We start from the raw sequence: 15,306 nt of genomic DNA on the forward strand, positions 1-15,306 counted from the left end.
AGAATAGCTAAGGTATGCCAAGGACAGGGATGGGGGAGGAAGAAACGGACAGAGAAGAAAAGAAGGGGGAGGAGGAGACTCGGGAGAGAGAAGAGAAGACTTAAGAGAGGGATCAGATGGAAAGTGGCAGTGCCTAGCTTTTTCTGTTATATACTGTGACAAACCTGTAGTTCTACCCTTTTCTGTGTCTGTTTGTCGGTTACAAACACGATGCAGATGCCAGAAACATTTTTTTGTGTAAGTAAACAAAATGACAGGATTCATTTTAGTATTATTTTAAGAACAGGGGGGCTTTGTTTATTCGTTGGACCTTCTTATTGATACCTGCAATTTACTGAACTTGTGCATAAATTTACATCAGAGAGGGAGTATACAGTCATGTAACCCTACATTTACCACTTGAAGTGAGCATCAACTTAATTTTATTTCTTTATTAATGTTTTCTTCATGCACTGAGCAATAAAATACTAGTATGTTATAATTCAATTTTATATTTTGATTTCTTTTTCCTCAGTTTTTTAATCAATGCTATGAGATATATATTGAGAATATGTATTAAACTATTAATCTAGCATATATAGAAAGTATTAAAGGGTTTTTACAATTAAACTGTACTACAAAACTAGTATAACCTTAATATATGTATTTGTTTGTCAATTTTGAGGACAAATGGCCAACCAGTGAAGAGCAAATGATTTGTCATGATGGAGAGCTAATAAGATACAAACCAACGTTGGCCCAAAAATGATGTTTGCCTAATATTGAAAGAATAAGTGGCCCAACAATGGCTCAATAATATCCGTTCGTTGGTCCAGCAATAAGCCAACAAGTTGGTCTGATTAAGGGCCGATGAGCAAATCACCGTTGGCCCAACATTAATTGCTTACAATGGCCCAAATGTACAAAAATGACGTTTGCCCAACATTGAAAAAATACATTGGCCCGACAGTGGCCCAATATTAACTGTTACATTGGCCCAACAATAAGCCAACAAGTTGGTTTGATTAAGGGCCGATGAGCAAATTACCGTTGGCCCAACATTAACTGCTTACAATGGCCCAATTGTACAAAAATGACGTTTGCCCAATATTGAAATAATACATTGGCCCAACAGTGGCCCAGTATTAACTGTTACATTGGCCCAACAATAAGCCAACACGTCGGTTTGATTAAGGGCCGATGAGCAAATTACCGATGGCCCAATGTTGAATACAAACGGTGGCCCAACATAAGGAGCATTGTTGGCCCAACAAAGGTCCAATAACAATCTGCTATCTGGGTCACGATGCTGCATTGTCAGATACAGTATTTATACATGCATGTTAAAAAGTTAAATCTCGTAGTAATCAATATAGCAGAAGAATAATGAAGAGTACATACTACAAAAACTGTGCAATTTGTAGCAAGATTAATTTTTGTTTAACAGCTGTTTTTATTACATTTTATTTCGTATTATTACTACCAAATACTGCTACCGTTTGTTAATGTTATGCACATGGTTATCTTGTACTTGCAAGTAAATGTAACATTTAAAAAAAAAATAATGAAAAAATAAGTCATTTAGGCTATTTGATAATAACATGCTAAATGAACATGTTTTGCTTTTTAATTCTCCTTCACTCAGTCTTTGTATAATGTATATTTTTAGACGAGCTGATCGCCAACCAGGAGATCAGAATGATCGCATCTGCTCCTGCCACTTTAAGGATGGTAAGAAGGAGGGGGACCCTGCATATTTTGCATGGAATGAAGGAAAGGCCATGGATTTCTCTGATCCTGAATTTACAAAAAGGTGAAATTATTTTTCAAAATATGACCGACATCTTGTTTTTGGATGGTGGGTGGGTGGAGTTTAATTGAGAATATTTTACTAAAAATCTTTAAAAGGGTACATGTATAAACAGAGTAGCTTACAACTGAATAAAAAAATAATTCAAGTTTTATTATTTTACAAAGGAGGAAAAAACTCAAAAGTGAGGAGTCCCTGTCATCTTAAGATGGACCAGTTGCAGATTCCACAAGCACCAAAATGTCAATATCAAGAAAAAGTAAAGCTCATTTAAATCACCAATGATGACAAATGACCAACACTGAAACATTTTCAATAATTTTTAATAATATATAAAGTTCTTTTAACTGTACATGATTTACAATATATTTTCAGTTGATATCAGAGCACAACTACTCAGCATCCTGCACATTTAACTGTACTCAAGAAATGCAGCGCCTCTCAACAGAAATACAACTGGAAAAGGAATTGCTTGCCCTAAAAATAGAGTCTAGTAAAAGGAAGCCAATATCAATCCACGATATTAAATACAACGAAGAGAAGGTACATTTAAAGGAATTCCAATTGTGATTTCCTATTTCCTAACAATTTCAGTTACTGTAATAAAAACTTGTTGCCATTGAGGGATGAACATCTTAGATTGACTGTTATGTTAACATATTTTGTTATTATTTGGGAGTGTTAGGTATCTGATCAGCAGGGGCATTTTCTCTATATAAGAAGAAAATGGAGACTCCCTACCCACCTGATGTATTTTGTCGGACAGTTTTCTGTACATTGCAGGTAAATTTTTTATTTATTAACTTTCCAGCCTCTTATTGTATAGTACATTTTGGGGTTTGAAGTCAGTTTTTGCTTTTCTTTAATTATTAAAAAAAAAATTTTAAATTCTCCTTTTCTTAGAATAAAATTCAAAAAGTAGCTTCTGATTGTAATGTATAAGACTACAGACATTGAACTTTGATTGGTTATCAAAAGGATTGATTTAAACTTGTCTAAATTAATTGTAAACAAAAATAAAAGGGGGCACCTGCTATTTCTTTAAGTGTTTTTCACTGGGGGTTGGGGAAACTTTTTTGTACATACTTAAGCAATAGGAGGGATTAGATAAGAATCAATTAGTATATCAGAGTCTTAAATAATTTACTTTGCATAAGCATAAAAAAAATTCTATATCAGTCTTTTTAAAACCTTTGAATTTTGCTTAATTAACTATGATTTATCCAATTTTGGAGCTTTTTACCTAATTCTGGGTAGAATCCACCCTTATGAAATTATTGACTCAATTTTGACTTAATATCACTTTATTAACATTAAAGCACAAAAACAATTCATTGTACAAAATTTAATATTTTATTTATTACAGTCACCAATATATCCAAATATCATCACCGGCCCAGACGTCATTCACTCCTTTGAATTGTGCTGGTAGCAGTAAGGTGTCATCATTTGAGATGGTCACAGTATCCAATACACTGAAGTCACAGGACTCAAATTTCATACATGTTCACAGGTAGGTGTATAGTCTTTGAAATTACCACAATTGACTAATTCTGGGACAGGTAAGTATGTAAGTATAGGAATGAGAGCACCAAATTCCCGAATGTACACATGGCTTTGTTTGTTATGGAACATTAAACAGAATACTGAATGGGTAGGCGTTACGCCATTGGCTGAAATCAGGTATTTAATTGTTTTCATTTTAAAGTAAAATTAATGACCTTTGAAATAAATGATGGGATGAGGGAATATTACAGAAACTATAGAAATGCCAGGGAAGATTTTAGGAGTGGGGGTTGATTTTTTATGCCGCGTGTTATTTACTGCGAATCTCTATAAGTTGAAAATAACTGCAATTTTGACCTACATGTATAAACGCCATGGGACCATATATTTTTTTCAGTATTTTTTGTTAGGGCTTAGAACAAAGTTTGAAAATGATGCTAAAGATTTTTCTGAAATTGTCATAGTAAAGTACTGAGAGGGCCTAAGGTTTGTATGGAGTTCTATGGGAAAATAATTGGTGGTCTTTTCCCTATACAAGATGCTGTCTGATGGCGTAGTGTAGAATGTAGCGTAGAATGTTTTCCAAGTCAGCTTAAATGCAAAGGTTTGTTTTAAAATTTATCATAATGACTTGCAAAAATTTAATGCAGTTAAATTTATTGTATTCTTGAAAGATTGACTGTAACACAATTTTTTTACACAATTACAAATAATCAAATTAATTTTTTTCCAACTTTTTTTCAGGGTCTCTGCCAAAATCTTTTGAGGATTTTTCCTCTGCTAGAGCATCCATGGATGCAATTGAAACAACCCAGGACATCCCAACACATATGGATAATCAGGCCATGGCCTACAGTACATGTATGTACAAAAGTTGCCATACTTTTAAAGCAGTAACTTGCACGCTTCCAAATGGTGCACTTACATTTTGCTCCATGCTGTACCCAGGTTCTACTTCTGATGTAGCTATTGTACGTCACAGCCAAGTTTTACGAAAGTTCAAAGCTGGAGACCTTATTTTGGTGGTCAAAGGTTTCACCATTCATGACCAGTTGCCCCAGGGTGTCTGCTTAATTATAAAAGCTCTTTTATCGACACGAGGCCAGTTTACCATACAAGAAGCAGCACTGTGTTACAAGATTGCTAAAGCACTTATTCATGTGGAAAGAGCCAACGAGAGGATAAAGAATTACGAGATTCTCCGTCACATACCATCTACTTACAGACCAATCTCAACAAAAATATTTCAACTCTGTTCTTTGTCTTGTAAACTTGCAAGCTCCACTTTTGAAAGAAATTACTTAAAGATACATGTACTTATTATAAATTTGCATTGGAGTGTGACAGTATACACTAAACAGTGAAGATATTCATACCAAAGTGCAAGGGATAAGCAAATTTTGATTTGTTATCAATGTCAATGGTTATATTTGTTAACTTTGTAGTATGTTGTAATACATGTACTTCAGAAAATGAAAATCCCTTTTGTTAGCATGGATTTATTACAAGAATGTTTGGCAATTCCATTCTTCATTTGACAATATAATTTGGAAGAGGGTTTACTTATAATCTCTAGTTTAAAGTATATTTACCTTTAAAGCACAACTCAACAAATTCATGTTTTCAACAATTTATCTATTAAGAAAGACAAAAATGTTACATTTTCACTTTGAGAATAACATCTTCAATTCATTAATAAAATGATTCTAAATTTTGATATTCTTTTTTTATGTAGTACATAGATTTTATTAATCATCATTGCTATTTAAAATAGTCTTATAAGCCAGAAGTTTTATGATGGATTATGACATATCATATCATACATTTATGAGACTTAGGAACATTCAACACATTTAACATGATTACCCATTTTCCATTGTTAGAAAATTCTAGAGGTACAAAACTAAGTGTCAAGAAGTTCAAACTAGAACTCAGTTTTCCATCAGTGCTGGAATGAAAATGTTAATGTAGAAATCTATCAGCTTTGGAACATTTGCTGTCCATTCAATGTCTTTTACTATTCTAATCACAATGCAGTCTACTCTTGTCCACATAATTAAGTCGCAGAATGTTTTGTTACATATGTGTAGCTGGCCTTGAATTTGATGATAGTATGGGTGACTGGTTTTCAGGCACAGGGTATCTTGTTTAAGATCTAAAAAAAAAATCAAAAAACACTTAAGTTGTGTTATACCAGTACATATCCCCTCCTTTTTCAATATCTTCATACCATATTGAACAGCTGCACTTGTAAATAAATACATGTTTTGAAATCATTTACTCACCAAGATTTTTAATTTCAAAGTACTGGACAATACAGATTTTTAATGTTATTTACCTATGAAAAATCCTTCAAATTTTGTGCCCCATCTGCTACTGTTGAAGACGATGCTGTGTATGGACACTTCACCTCTACAATATCAGGAATGGCGTCTTTGGCTTCTGGAGTTTGATAAAATACACTGCATGTTGGTGGTCGAACAACTAAGCCATCAGGTGAAGCTCCCAACACTCCAGATTCATGCAACCATATCCTTTTCAGAAAAAATCAGAGATTACAGAGCTCACCTCAACGAATGCAAAGGCAAAGTCACACAATTAACCAACAAATTTTGTACATTCCAGAAATGAAAATATTTAAGCAATTTTGATCGAATACATTGAAATAGACCTACATAAAAAATTTAAACTAGTTGTTCATGAAAATGTAATTAAAATTGCATTGAAGCAAATTTGAGAGTTTTCATCTCCTGATGCAACATTTGTGCAAGTTTGGTTTGGTTTATACAATGTTATATAAGCCTTCAAGTTTTTTGGTAATTGACCTGCACCCATAACTTTTACCTGGTCTATTAACTGAAAAAATGTATGTCGAATTCAGCATCCAAAGTAAGTCCATTAGTGTGCATCCTAAGATGTATCGTCCATGCAAGTTTGCTCAATATAGGGCTCTTAGTTACTTGGAAATGAGATCTGCATAAAAAACTAACCTTTTCTCTCATCCAGAAAAAGTAGGTCAGATCCAGCATCCAAAGCAAGCTTGGTAATATACATCCTTAAATGTATCATCCATGCAAGTTTGATAATCATCGGGTGTACAGCTACTTAGAAATGAGGCCTGCATCAAAAACGTTTAACCTGTTTACTCATCTGGAAAATGTAGGTCAGATTCAGCATCTGAAGCAAGCTTGAAAGTATGCATCCTTTGATGTATCATCCGTGCAAGTTTGGTCATTTAAGAAGTCATAGTTACTTGGAAATGAATTATGCATCAAAAACTTTAACCTGTTCACTCAACCGGAAAATGTACATTGTAGATCAGATTCAGCATTCGAAGCAAGCCTGATAGTATGCATCCTTAGATGTATCATTGATGCAAGTTTGGTCAACATAGGGCTTATAGTTACTTGGAAATGAAACCTGCACCAAAAACTTTAACCTTATCACTCAACCGGAAAATGTAGGTCAGATTCAGCATCCGAAGCAAGCCCGATAGTATGCATCCTTAGACGTATCATCCATGCAAGTTTGGTCAACATAGGGCTTATAGTTACTTGGAAATAAAACCTGCCCAAAAAAATTTAACCTGTTCACTCAACCGGAAAATGTAGGTCAGATTCAGCATCTGAAGCAAGCCTGATAGTATGCATCCTTAGATGTATCATCCATGCAAGTTTGGTCAACATAGGGCTTTAGTTACTTGGAAATGAAACCTGCACCAAAAACTTTAACCTGTTCACTCAACCGGAAAATGTAGGTCAGATTCAGCATCCGAAGCAAGCCCGGTGTATGCATCCTTAGATGTATCATCCATGCAAGTTTGGTCAACATAGGGCTTATAGTTACTTGGAAATGAAACCTGCACAAAAAAATTTAACCTGTTCATGGAAAATGTAGGTCAGATTCAGCATCAGAAGCAAGCCTGATAGTATGCATCCTTAGATGTATTATCCATGCAAGTTTGGTCAACATAGGGCTTATAGTTACTTGGAAATGAAACCTGCACCAAAAACTTTAACCTGTTCACTCATCCGGAAAATGTAGGTCAGATTCAGCATCCGAAGCAAGCCCAGTAGTATGCATACTTAGATGTATCAACCATGCAAGTTTGGTCAACATATGGATTATAGTAACTTGGAAATGAGACCTACACCAAAAACTGCACCATAAATGTTACCCTGCTCCAAAAACATTATTTTGGTCATTCCTTGGCTGAAATTGTAGTATCTGAAACCTTGACTGCTACAATGAAACACATTAGAAGCATCTTCCATGCATGTCTAATCAATATAGGGCATAGAAGTAATCAAAAAGAAAACTGCTCCAAAAAACTTAACCTGGGACGCCGACACCGAGGGTATCACATAAGCTCCCCCAACTTCGTTGAGATGAGCTAAAAATTTATAATACTACTGAATGCAAACAAACCATAATACAATTGATTTTGTAATGCAAACAAAGTCTAAGTAGAGCTTTTATAATCCTTCCACTTCAAAAAGCAAATTTTCTGGAATATGTTGGTAACTGAATATTTATGCCCCGCCATGAATATGGCCGGGGCATATGGTGTTTGTCATGTCCGTCTTCCGTCCTTCCGTCCCACTTTGTGTTTAGCTCTGTTCAAAGCTAAGTTTCAAAGAAACTATCCAAGATATTTTCATCAAACTTCATATGCTGATAGATATTGATGAGAGCTATGCAACTGCATCAACATTTTTTGACCTTGACCTTTCCTTTGACCTTGACCTGACTTTTCTTAAATAGTGTTTAGCTCAGTTTTAAACATACCATTCAAGATGGTGTTATCAAACTTTACATGTTGATACAAACTTGCATAGATGATGCATCTAGAGATGAACACTACCGGACTTGCTTCGGATGCTGGATCTGACCTACATTTTCCAGATGAGTGACCAAATTCAAGTTTTTGGAGCAGGTCCATTCTTAAGGAACTATAAGCCCTACTTAGACCAAACTTGCTTGGATGATGCATCTAAGGATGGACACTACCAGACTTGCTTCGGATGCTGGATCTGACCTACATTTTCCAGATGAGTGACCAGGTTGAAGTTTTTGGAGCAGATTTATTCCTAAGGAACTATTAGCCCTACTTGACCAAACTTGCATGGATGATGCATCTAGGGATGGACACTACCAGACTTGCTTCGGATGCTGGATCTGACTTACATTTTCATTCCCAAGTAACTATAAGCCCTACCTAAACCAAACTTGCATGGATGATGCAGCTAGGGATGGACACTACCAGACTTGCTTCTGATGCTGGATCTGACCTATTTTTTCATTCCCAAGTAACAATAAACCCTACCTGAACCAAACTTGCATGGATGATTCATCTAGGGATGGACACTACCAGACTTGCTTTGGATGCTGGACCTACATTTTTATTCCCAACTAACTATAAGCCCTGCCTGAACCAAACTGATCAAATTTTATACATATACAAATTTCATGTTGCTTTACTAATATATCCTCGGCGAGGCATTCATGTCCTATGGACATACATATTTCTAGTTTTTTTTTACAATTAGACTTCAGTAATTGATTTCTGTTTGTCACCAGGATAAGTCCTGTTATTTGTTTTGACACATTGAATGTTAACATGTAAGAGGTTGAATGAATGTTATTTTGTGCTGTATACCTGACTGCTCTACAGCTGCATCAAAGTCCTTTTTCATACTTTCTCAAAGCATCATCTTCATGAGTGATACCCCATGCAACAGCCTTGATGGACTCCAGATTGTAAGCCGACATCAGCTGTTTCTTCAGTGACAATGTCAATCTAGAGAAGAAAATATGATTTTTGGTTATTAATCTTATATTTCCTGCATCTTTATGTACAAATATCTAGTCATTACAGTCGAACCTCACTATCTCAAACTCAATGAGACCAAGAAAAATGTTGGAAATATCCGTGGATTCAAGAATAATACATAAAGAGTTATCAAGAATAAAATGTCCCAGTCTTTTATAAATGGTTTGCACTTCAAAATTACTTTGACATATCCATGAAATATGAGATAATGGGTTTGAGATAACAAAGTTTGACTGTAATTTTAAAAGTCTTTTTCGCAAAAATTTAATCACACGTCTTACCGCCTTTGCTTAGAACTGAGAACTGCACCAAAGTTGGAAGCTGATATGCTATATTTCCTTACAATCGACCACATTGGGTTGTTTCGTTGCCAATGCAGCTCTTTTAATGGATTCAGGGATAATGCATGCTGTAACCATACCATAGGGGTATCAGAATGAACATACTCTGGTGATGTTAACAGGTCTTCAATGAGAGGTACAGGTGGACCAGGTTCACATGGCTCTGGTTCAAGAATCCAATTCAATGCTGAAAAATTTCATTACTTGTGTCATTCTCAAAAATATCATCCATAATATCCATATCACATATACCAAGTATTTATATAAGAGTCCATACATTTCATTTTAGTGAACACTGTCATGGGTTTTTGTAATGTATGCATTACATATCAAATTTACAACTCACTTGCATATATTTGTTCAGAATTGTTCCTGTATATAATTTTGCACGTGGCATTCTTAGTGTGAAAATGCCATGTAAAAATTGGTGCAAATTGGTGCAAATGTACAATTAATATTTACTTAATTATTAACAAGGTTTCATAATGACAGAGTATTTAAATAATAGAAGAATGATCTGATAATTCGCAAGAATATGAAACAAAATATTTTTTTTAATGCAATTGAATAATTTATTTTTCCTTTCAAAAATGTATGCTCATGTACAAAAATGATATCATATTTATAATATTGTCTTTCCAATTATTCAAAGGTTGTTATTAATATTTATTACATAGTATGTTCAAAAATTGGGCATTATTAAAATTAACCATCGGTCAGTAACAAAATAACAGTTTCATAATACTCGTAATATAAAAATCAAATCAAACTTAAATAACAACAATAGTAACACCAAAATCATAACTTCCTTCTTATATTTTACCAATATACCTTCCAAGGTGCAAAAAACACTGGTCACTTTCATCAAAGGGTCGGTTTAAAGCACTTCAAATATGAAGCAAATTTTTTAACAACTGATTTATTTATACATGTATTTAATGATTGATCATTTTAAAAAAAAAAAAAAAAAAGAGGCCCATGGGCCACATCGCTCAACTGAGCACTGTGGCTAGGAAAAAGTAAAAATTGGTTTTTTATTGAAAAGTTTAAATCCAAAAGTAGTCCCTTGACCAATCATGGCTTTGCTTTTCTTGAGAAGGTTATTTTTAAAGAATTTTCCTATATATTTCTATATAAAATTTGATCATCCTTTGTGGCCCCGTCCTACCCCCGGGGGACATGATTTGAACAAACTTGAATCTACACTACCTAAGGATGCTTCCATATAAATATGATCAATCAGGGTTTTGCTGTTCTTGAGAAGAAGATTTTTAAAGATTTTTCCTTTATATTTCTATGTAAAACTTTGATCTTCCATTGTGGCCCCGCCCTACCCCGGGGGTTATGATTTGAACAAACTTGAATCGACACTACCTGAGGATGCTTCCATATATATAGGATCAATTATGGCTTTGTCATTCTTGAGAAGATTTTTAAAGAATTTTCCTATATATTTTTATGTTACACTTTGGTCAGCCATTGTGGCTCCGCCCTACCCCCGGGGGTCATGATTTGAATAAATTTAAATATACACTACCTGAGGATGTTTCTCCATAAGTTTCATTTTTCCTGGCACAGTGGTTCTTGAGAACAAGATTTTTAAAACATACCATCAAATTTTCATTAATTCCCAATTATCTCCCCTTGAATGAGGGTGTGGCCCTTTATTTAAACAAACTTGAATCCCCTTCACCCAAGGATGCTTTGTGGCAAGTTTGGGTGAAATTAGTCCATGGTTCTAGAGAAGAAGTCGAAAATATGAAAAGTTTACAGACAGACATGGACAGGACAGACAAACAGCTAGATAGACAAAATGTGATCAGAATTGAAAAGAGCTAGAAATGAAACATTCCTCACCACAAAAGCCAGAAGAATATAGGGACCACCACCAGTAACATGTTTCTGGGAAGAACCAAACCATGCAGAGATAAATATCAATAGTCCTGAATCTTCGATGCAGGACCAAGTACGAGAATTGCTACAAACACTACTCCGGAGACTTACCTATTATCCTATGATGTAACGTACTTTGTCCACTGCAGCTGGTTCCCTGATAAGCTGGTAGCGAGGACAGTTCAGGATGTCCTGTCAACTTTATTCCTCAACTTCCTGTCTTGGACTGAAAAGCAATAAGTGGAAATCTTTAGTGTTGCCTAGTGACTTTGAATTAAAAAGAAAGTTGCAAGATTGTGAGGGGGGGGGGGTACTGATGCTGTGCATTTTAATTAAATGTACGAAATCTGTATTTCACAGTTTAATGCATTCATGTATTTTGTGAATTGTCTTAGGATTCATGTAATAATTGTTGCTATGTATTATTAAGCACTAAATCTATTCAACTGCATGTGTAAATGGGGAAAATGTGGATATGTAAATGATGTATAATTGCAATGTGTAAAATGTGACATTTTCTTATATGAGGGAGTCTGTTCATGTAATTTTTTTTCATTAATTATTTTATTTATCTTGATAAAATTATTTCAATTCACAATATTGTTTTTCTTACCAGTCTGATGAACTCAACAAAGGTTACAGAGGTGAATGGTAGAAATATGGGTATTACAGGTGTCAAAACTCTTCGTTGATGACCAGACTGCATGCCGCACTGTAAAATCACCATTTTGGATCTTTAAAAGGGGAGGCTACTCCTGAAATCAAAGAAATTGTCATAAAAATGAGTAACCTGATTTTCTTTAGGTCTCACACAAGGAAATAATTTCACTATATGTTACTATATAGCTTTAATTAAATAAATTAATTAACTAGACTCTCAGCAGATAATTCATGAATGAGAAAAAAGATTAATGCTTAGACAAAATTTGAGATCAGAAAAAATATACCCCTTATGCGGCTTTTAAGAAAGAAAATTGAGACTAAACATACCTATACCCCGAAATACACATGGGCAAACAGCCAACACACCATCGAGGAAGTTACATCGATCATGCGTACCTAAAAAAAAAGAGTTCCCTTTGATTCAGTGGCACAATTCTGCTGATATGATATTCCTAGTGCATGAGTCCAAAATTAAAACTGTAGACCTACGTAAAGTTCCTGAAAATGAAAAAAGAAAAGAAATATTATTGTCTCTATATACATCATACATAGAACTACATTTGTTCATTTTAATTAGCTATCTCCTTGCATAAGACCTTTAAGGGTAATTTTATGCTATTTACCATGTGCACTGATTGCCATAAAACTAAAGAAAAAATACCAGCCTTACAAAGTCACTTAACCATGACCTTTGACATACCTTACTAAGAATACCCTGGACAATTTGGTTTAACTTAAGACTTCTGAATTTTTAAATGCAGGTTTTGATAAATTAACCATTTAATATACTTATGAGCTCATAAAACTGTTCTTTAAAACTGTATGATAAAGAGTGTAAAAACTTTGAAACATGTTTGGAAAGTATTATCACACATGTGATATGGGATAAATTATCACCACAGAAAGATCAAAGAAAATCACTGCAGATATGCGACAATAATTCTTATCATTGTTTATTGTATGTCAAGTCTAGAATATGATATATCATTACAAATATTATGATTTTTAGCCGGGCACATTGCTCGTAGAGCAATGCTCAGCTATTGCGACGGTGAGCAACAGAAAATGCTGCTTCTTCACCGCCAAATTGAGTTTACGAGTAAAAGTATGGTACGTGCACCAGCCGCTGTTGAGAAAACAAAATCCATTCAACACCTTAAGAAATAGTAAATTGAATATTTTTATCATAATATTAAATTGTTTAATATTTTTTCCTGGCTCCTTTGACTAATATTTTACAAAGTAATTCAACGGGTGCGAAAGGTTTTCACCAGGTATCCCTGTCTGCATCATATTCTATAAACAATATAATTAAAATTAGATGTTAGATCCGCTCACATTCTCGCCACACTAACATCTAACAAGTCATCCCATTGAGGGTCACGTAAGAGGTTAAATTTGGAACACCTCAAGATTTATTCGCTTCAACAATATATGATGATTTTGCCAGCTGCGATTTGATTAATTGATAGAATTTGACCTCTGATGTGACCCTCAGTGGGATGTTGTTAGATGTTAGTGTAGCGAGTATGCAAGCGGATCTAACATCTAATTTGAATTAGATTGATTCTATAAATAAAGGTTGTACTATCAGGCTAACACAAATGCAGGGAACATCATTAATGACTTGATGCAAATCTCCCCGCTGAGGACACATCAGTGCAGAGACGTTTGACCTTAATCTTGCTGCATCGGTGTTTATTTACTTCTGTTTGTATATAAAACCGGATTACCCCGAAACGATACCTGATAAATATTTTTCGCTGTTAATTTCTAGCTATATTTTATTTTATTTTTAAAACTATTTAATATTATACATGCCATTGAGATATTTTTGTGTGTATTACATATTCTCTAACCGTCTGAACGTGATTTTAAACTGTCACCTTAGTCCTTGTTCATTATCCTGTAAATGAGCCCGGCTCAATACATTTACTATAAAAATAATTGGACAAATTTGTGAATGACAATATTCAATGATGCATAGCAATTAATCTTTTCCTGACATTCACCTTCTCCTAAAAATTTGTCGTGTTATTTATTTATTTATTGCAAAGTCGTCCCTGGACTAGTGCTACGGTCAATGCAGCTGCAATGGGCCATGCAATTTCGAACCCTGCGTGGTGAGAGTTTGTCCCGAGACACAGTTAGATTATTCTAACTAGCACCAATGTAGAATAAATCATACCGATTAATCAACCTCACTACAATATGAGGACGTAAAAATAGGATAAAACTTTTTATTAAAACATCCTTTAGTCCAGCAATAAGCCACTAAATTGTTTTTGATGTACCTTCAAACAAATCAAATTAATGTTCTTGATTCCCACTTTTCACGTTATGACTGACTTAGTGCTTCTTGATACCAAAACAATTTTTCTATTACCTATAATTTTGACTTTAGGTTGAATTCGCCAATTTCATGCTTGCGAAGTTGTGTCAATGTGTGCATTACGACCGCTCCGGCTACTTTCGTTATTTCTAACCAATGAAAATTGTCCTTACTTTTCTGTTGCGTCATGCAATTTTATTGCACGCATCACTGAATTGTAGAACACACATCACAAGATTTCGAATATACATCACAAGATTATCGAACATACATCACAAGATTTCGAATATACATCACAAGATTATCGAACATACATCACAAGATTTCGAATATACATCACAAGATTTCGAACATACATCACAAGATTATAGAATATACATCACAAGATTTCGAATATACATCACAAGATATTGAATATACATCACAAGATTTCGAACATACATCACAAGATATTGAATATACATCACAAGATTATAGAATATACATCACAAGATTTCGAACATACATCACAAGATTATAGAATATACATCACAAGTTTTAGAATATACATCACAAGATATTGAATATACATCACAAGATTTTGAACATACATCACAAGATTTTGAATATACATCACAAGATTTCGAACATACATCACAAGATTTTGAATATACATCACAAGATTTTGAATATACATCACAAGATTTCGAACATACATCACAAGATTTTGAATATACATCACAAGATTTTGAATATACATCACAAGATTTCGAACATACATCACAAGATTTTGAATATACATCACAAGATTATCAAATATTGCAACGTTTGACATGCCATAGCTACGGTGTCTTCTTGATGTTTGTGTGTCAGTTTGCTTTAAAGAAACGAATTTGTTGAGACAAATAAGGTTTTTCAACCTATCATTTACTTGGGTCGGTTTTTTTTTGGGCTTACTTCTTTCACCCAA

The 15,306-nt window shown here is 34.3% G+C and overlaps 1 protein-coding gene and 1 long non-coding RNA gene across 6 annotated transcripts; one reads left to right on the top strand and one right to left on the bottom strand.

The window, feature by feature from the left end:
- The first annotated feature begins 1,329 nt into the window (after positions 1–1,329).
- On the top strand, positions 1,330–4,168 carry LOC134263559 (uncharacterized). Of its 4 annotated transcripts, none has more exons than XR_009991301.1 (7): positions 1,330–1,792; positions 1,957–2,048; positions 2,165–2,332; positions 2,475–2,572; positions 3,156–3,302; positions 3,760–3,899; positions 4,040–4,168. XR_009991301.1 is itself a non-coding variant. In XM_062745940.1 (7 exons), the coding sequence occupies exons 1-6, from the start codon at positions 1,678–1,680 to the stop codon at positions 3,850–3,852; spliced, it is 639 nt and encodes a 212-aa protein (XP_062601924.1). In that variant the 5' UTR covers positions 1,330–1,677; the 3' UTR covers positions 3,853–3,899; positions 4,040–4,168. The 4 variants fall into 4 exon arrangements, 2 of the variants coding, with proteins under 2 accessions (XP_062601924.1, XP_062601923.1); XM_062745940.1 differs by having other exon boundaries at positions 3,834–3,899; XR_009991302.1 differs by lacking the exon at positions 3,760–3,899 and having other exon boundaries at positions 2,469–2,572.
- Positions 4,169–4,909: 741 nt separating this feature from the next.
- On the bottom strand, positions 4,910–14,774 carry LOC134263560 (uncharacterized). 2 transcript variants are annotated; one of them, XR_009991303.1, is made up of 8 exons: positions 14,412–14,774; positions 12,353–12,523; positions 11,976–12,117; positions 11,474–11,588; positions 9,410–9,656; positions 8,955–9,095; positions 5,634–5,829; positions 4,910–5,450 (listed from the first exon to the last, which is right to left on the bottom strand). It is a non-coding gene; the product is annotated as an uncharacterized LOC134263560 (long non-coding RNA). The 2 variants fall into 2 exon arrangements; XR_009991304.1 differs by having other exon boundaries at positions 12,353–12,421; positions 14,412–14,771.
- Positions 14,775–15,306: the final 532 nt, after the last annotated feature.

Source organism: Saccostrea cucullata, unplaced genomic scaffold, assembly GCF_032062105.1.
Source record: "Saccostrea cucullata isolate Sc308-1 unplaced genomic scaffold, CSIRO_AGI_Scuc_v1 ctg11356, whole genome shotgun sequence".
Lineage (NCBI taxonomy): Eukaryota > Metazoa > Mollusca > Bivalvia > Ostreida > Ostreidae > Saccostrea > Saccostrea cuccullata.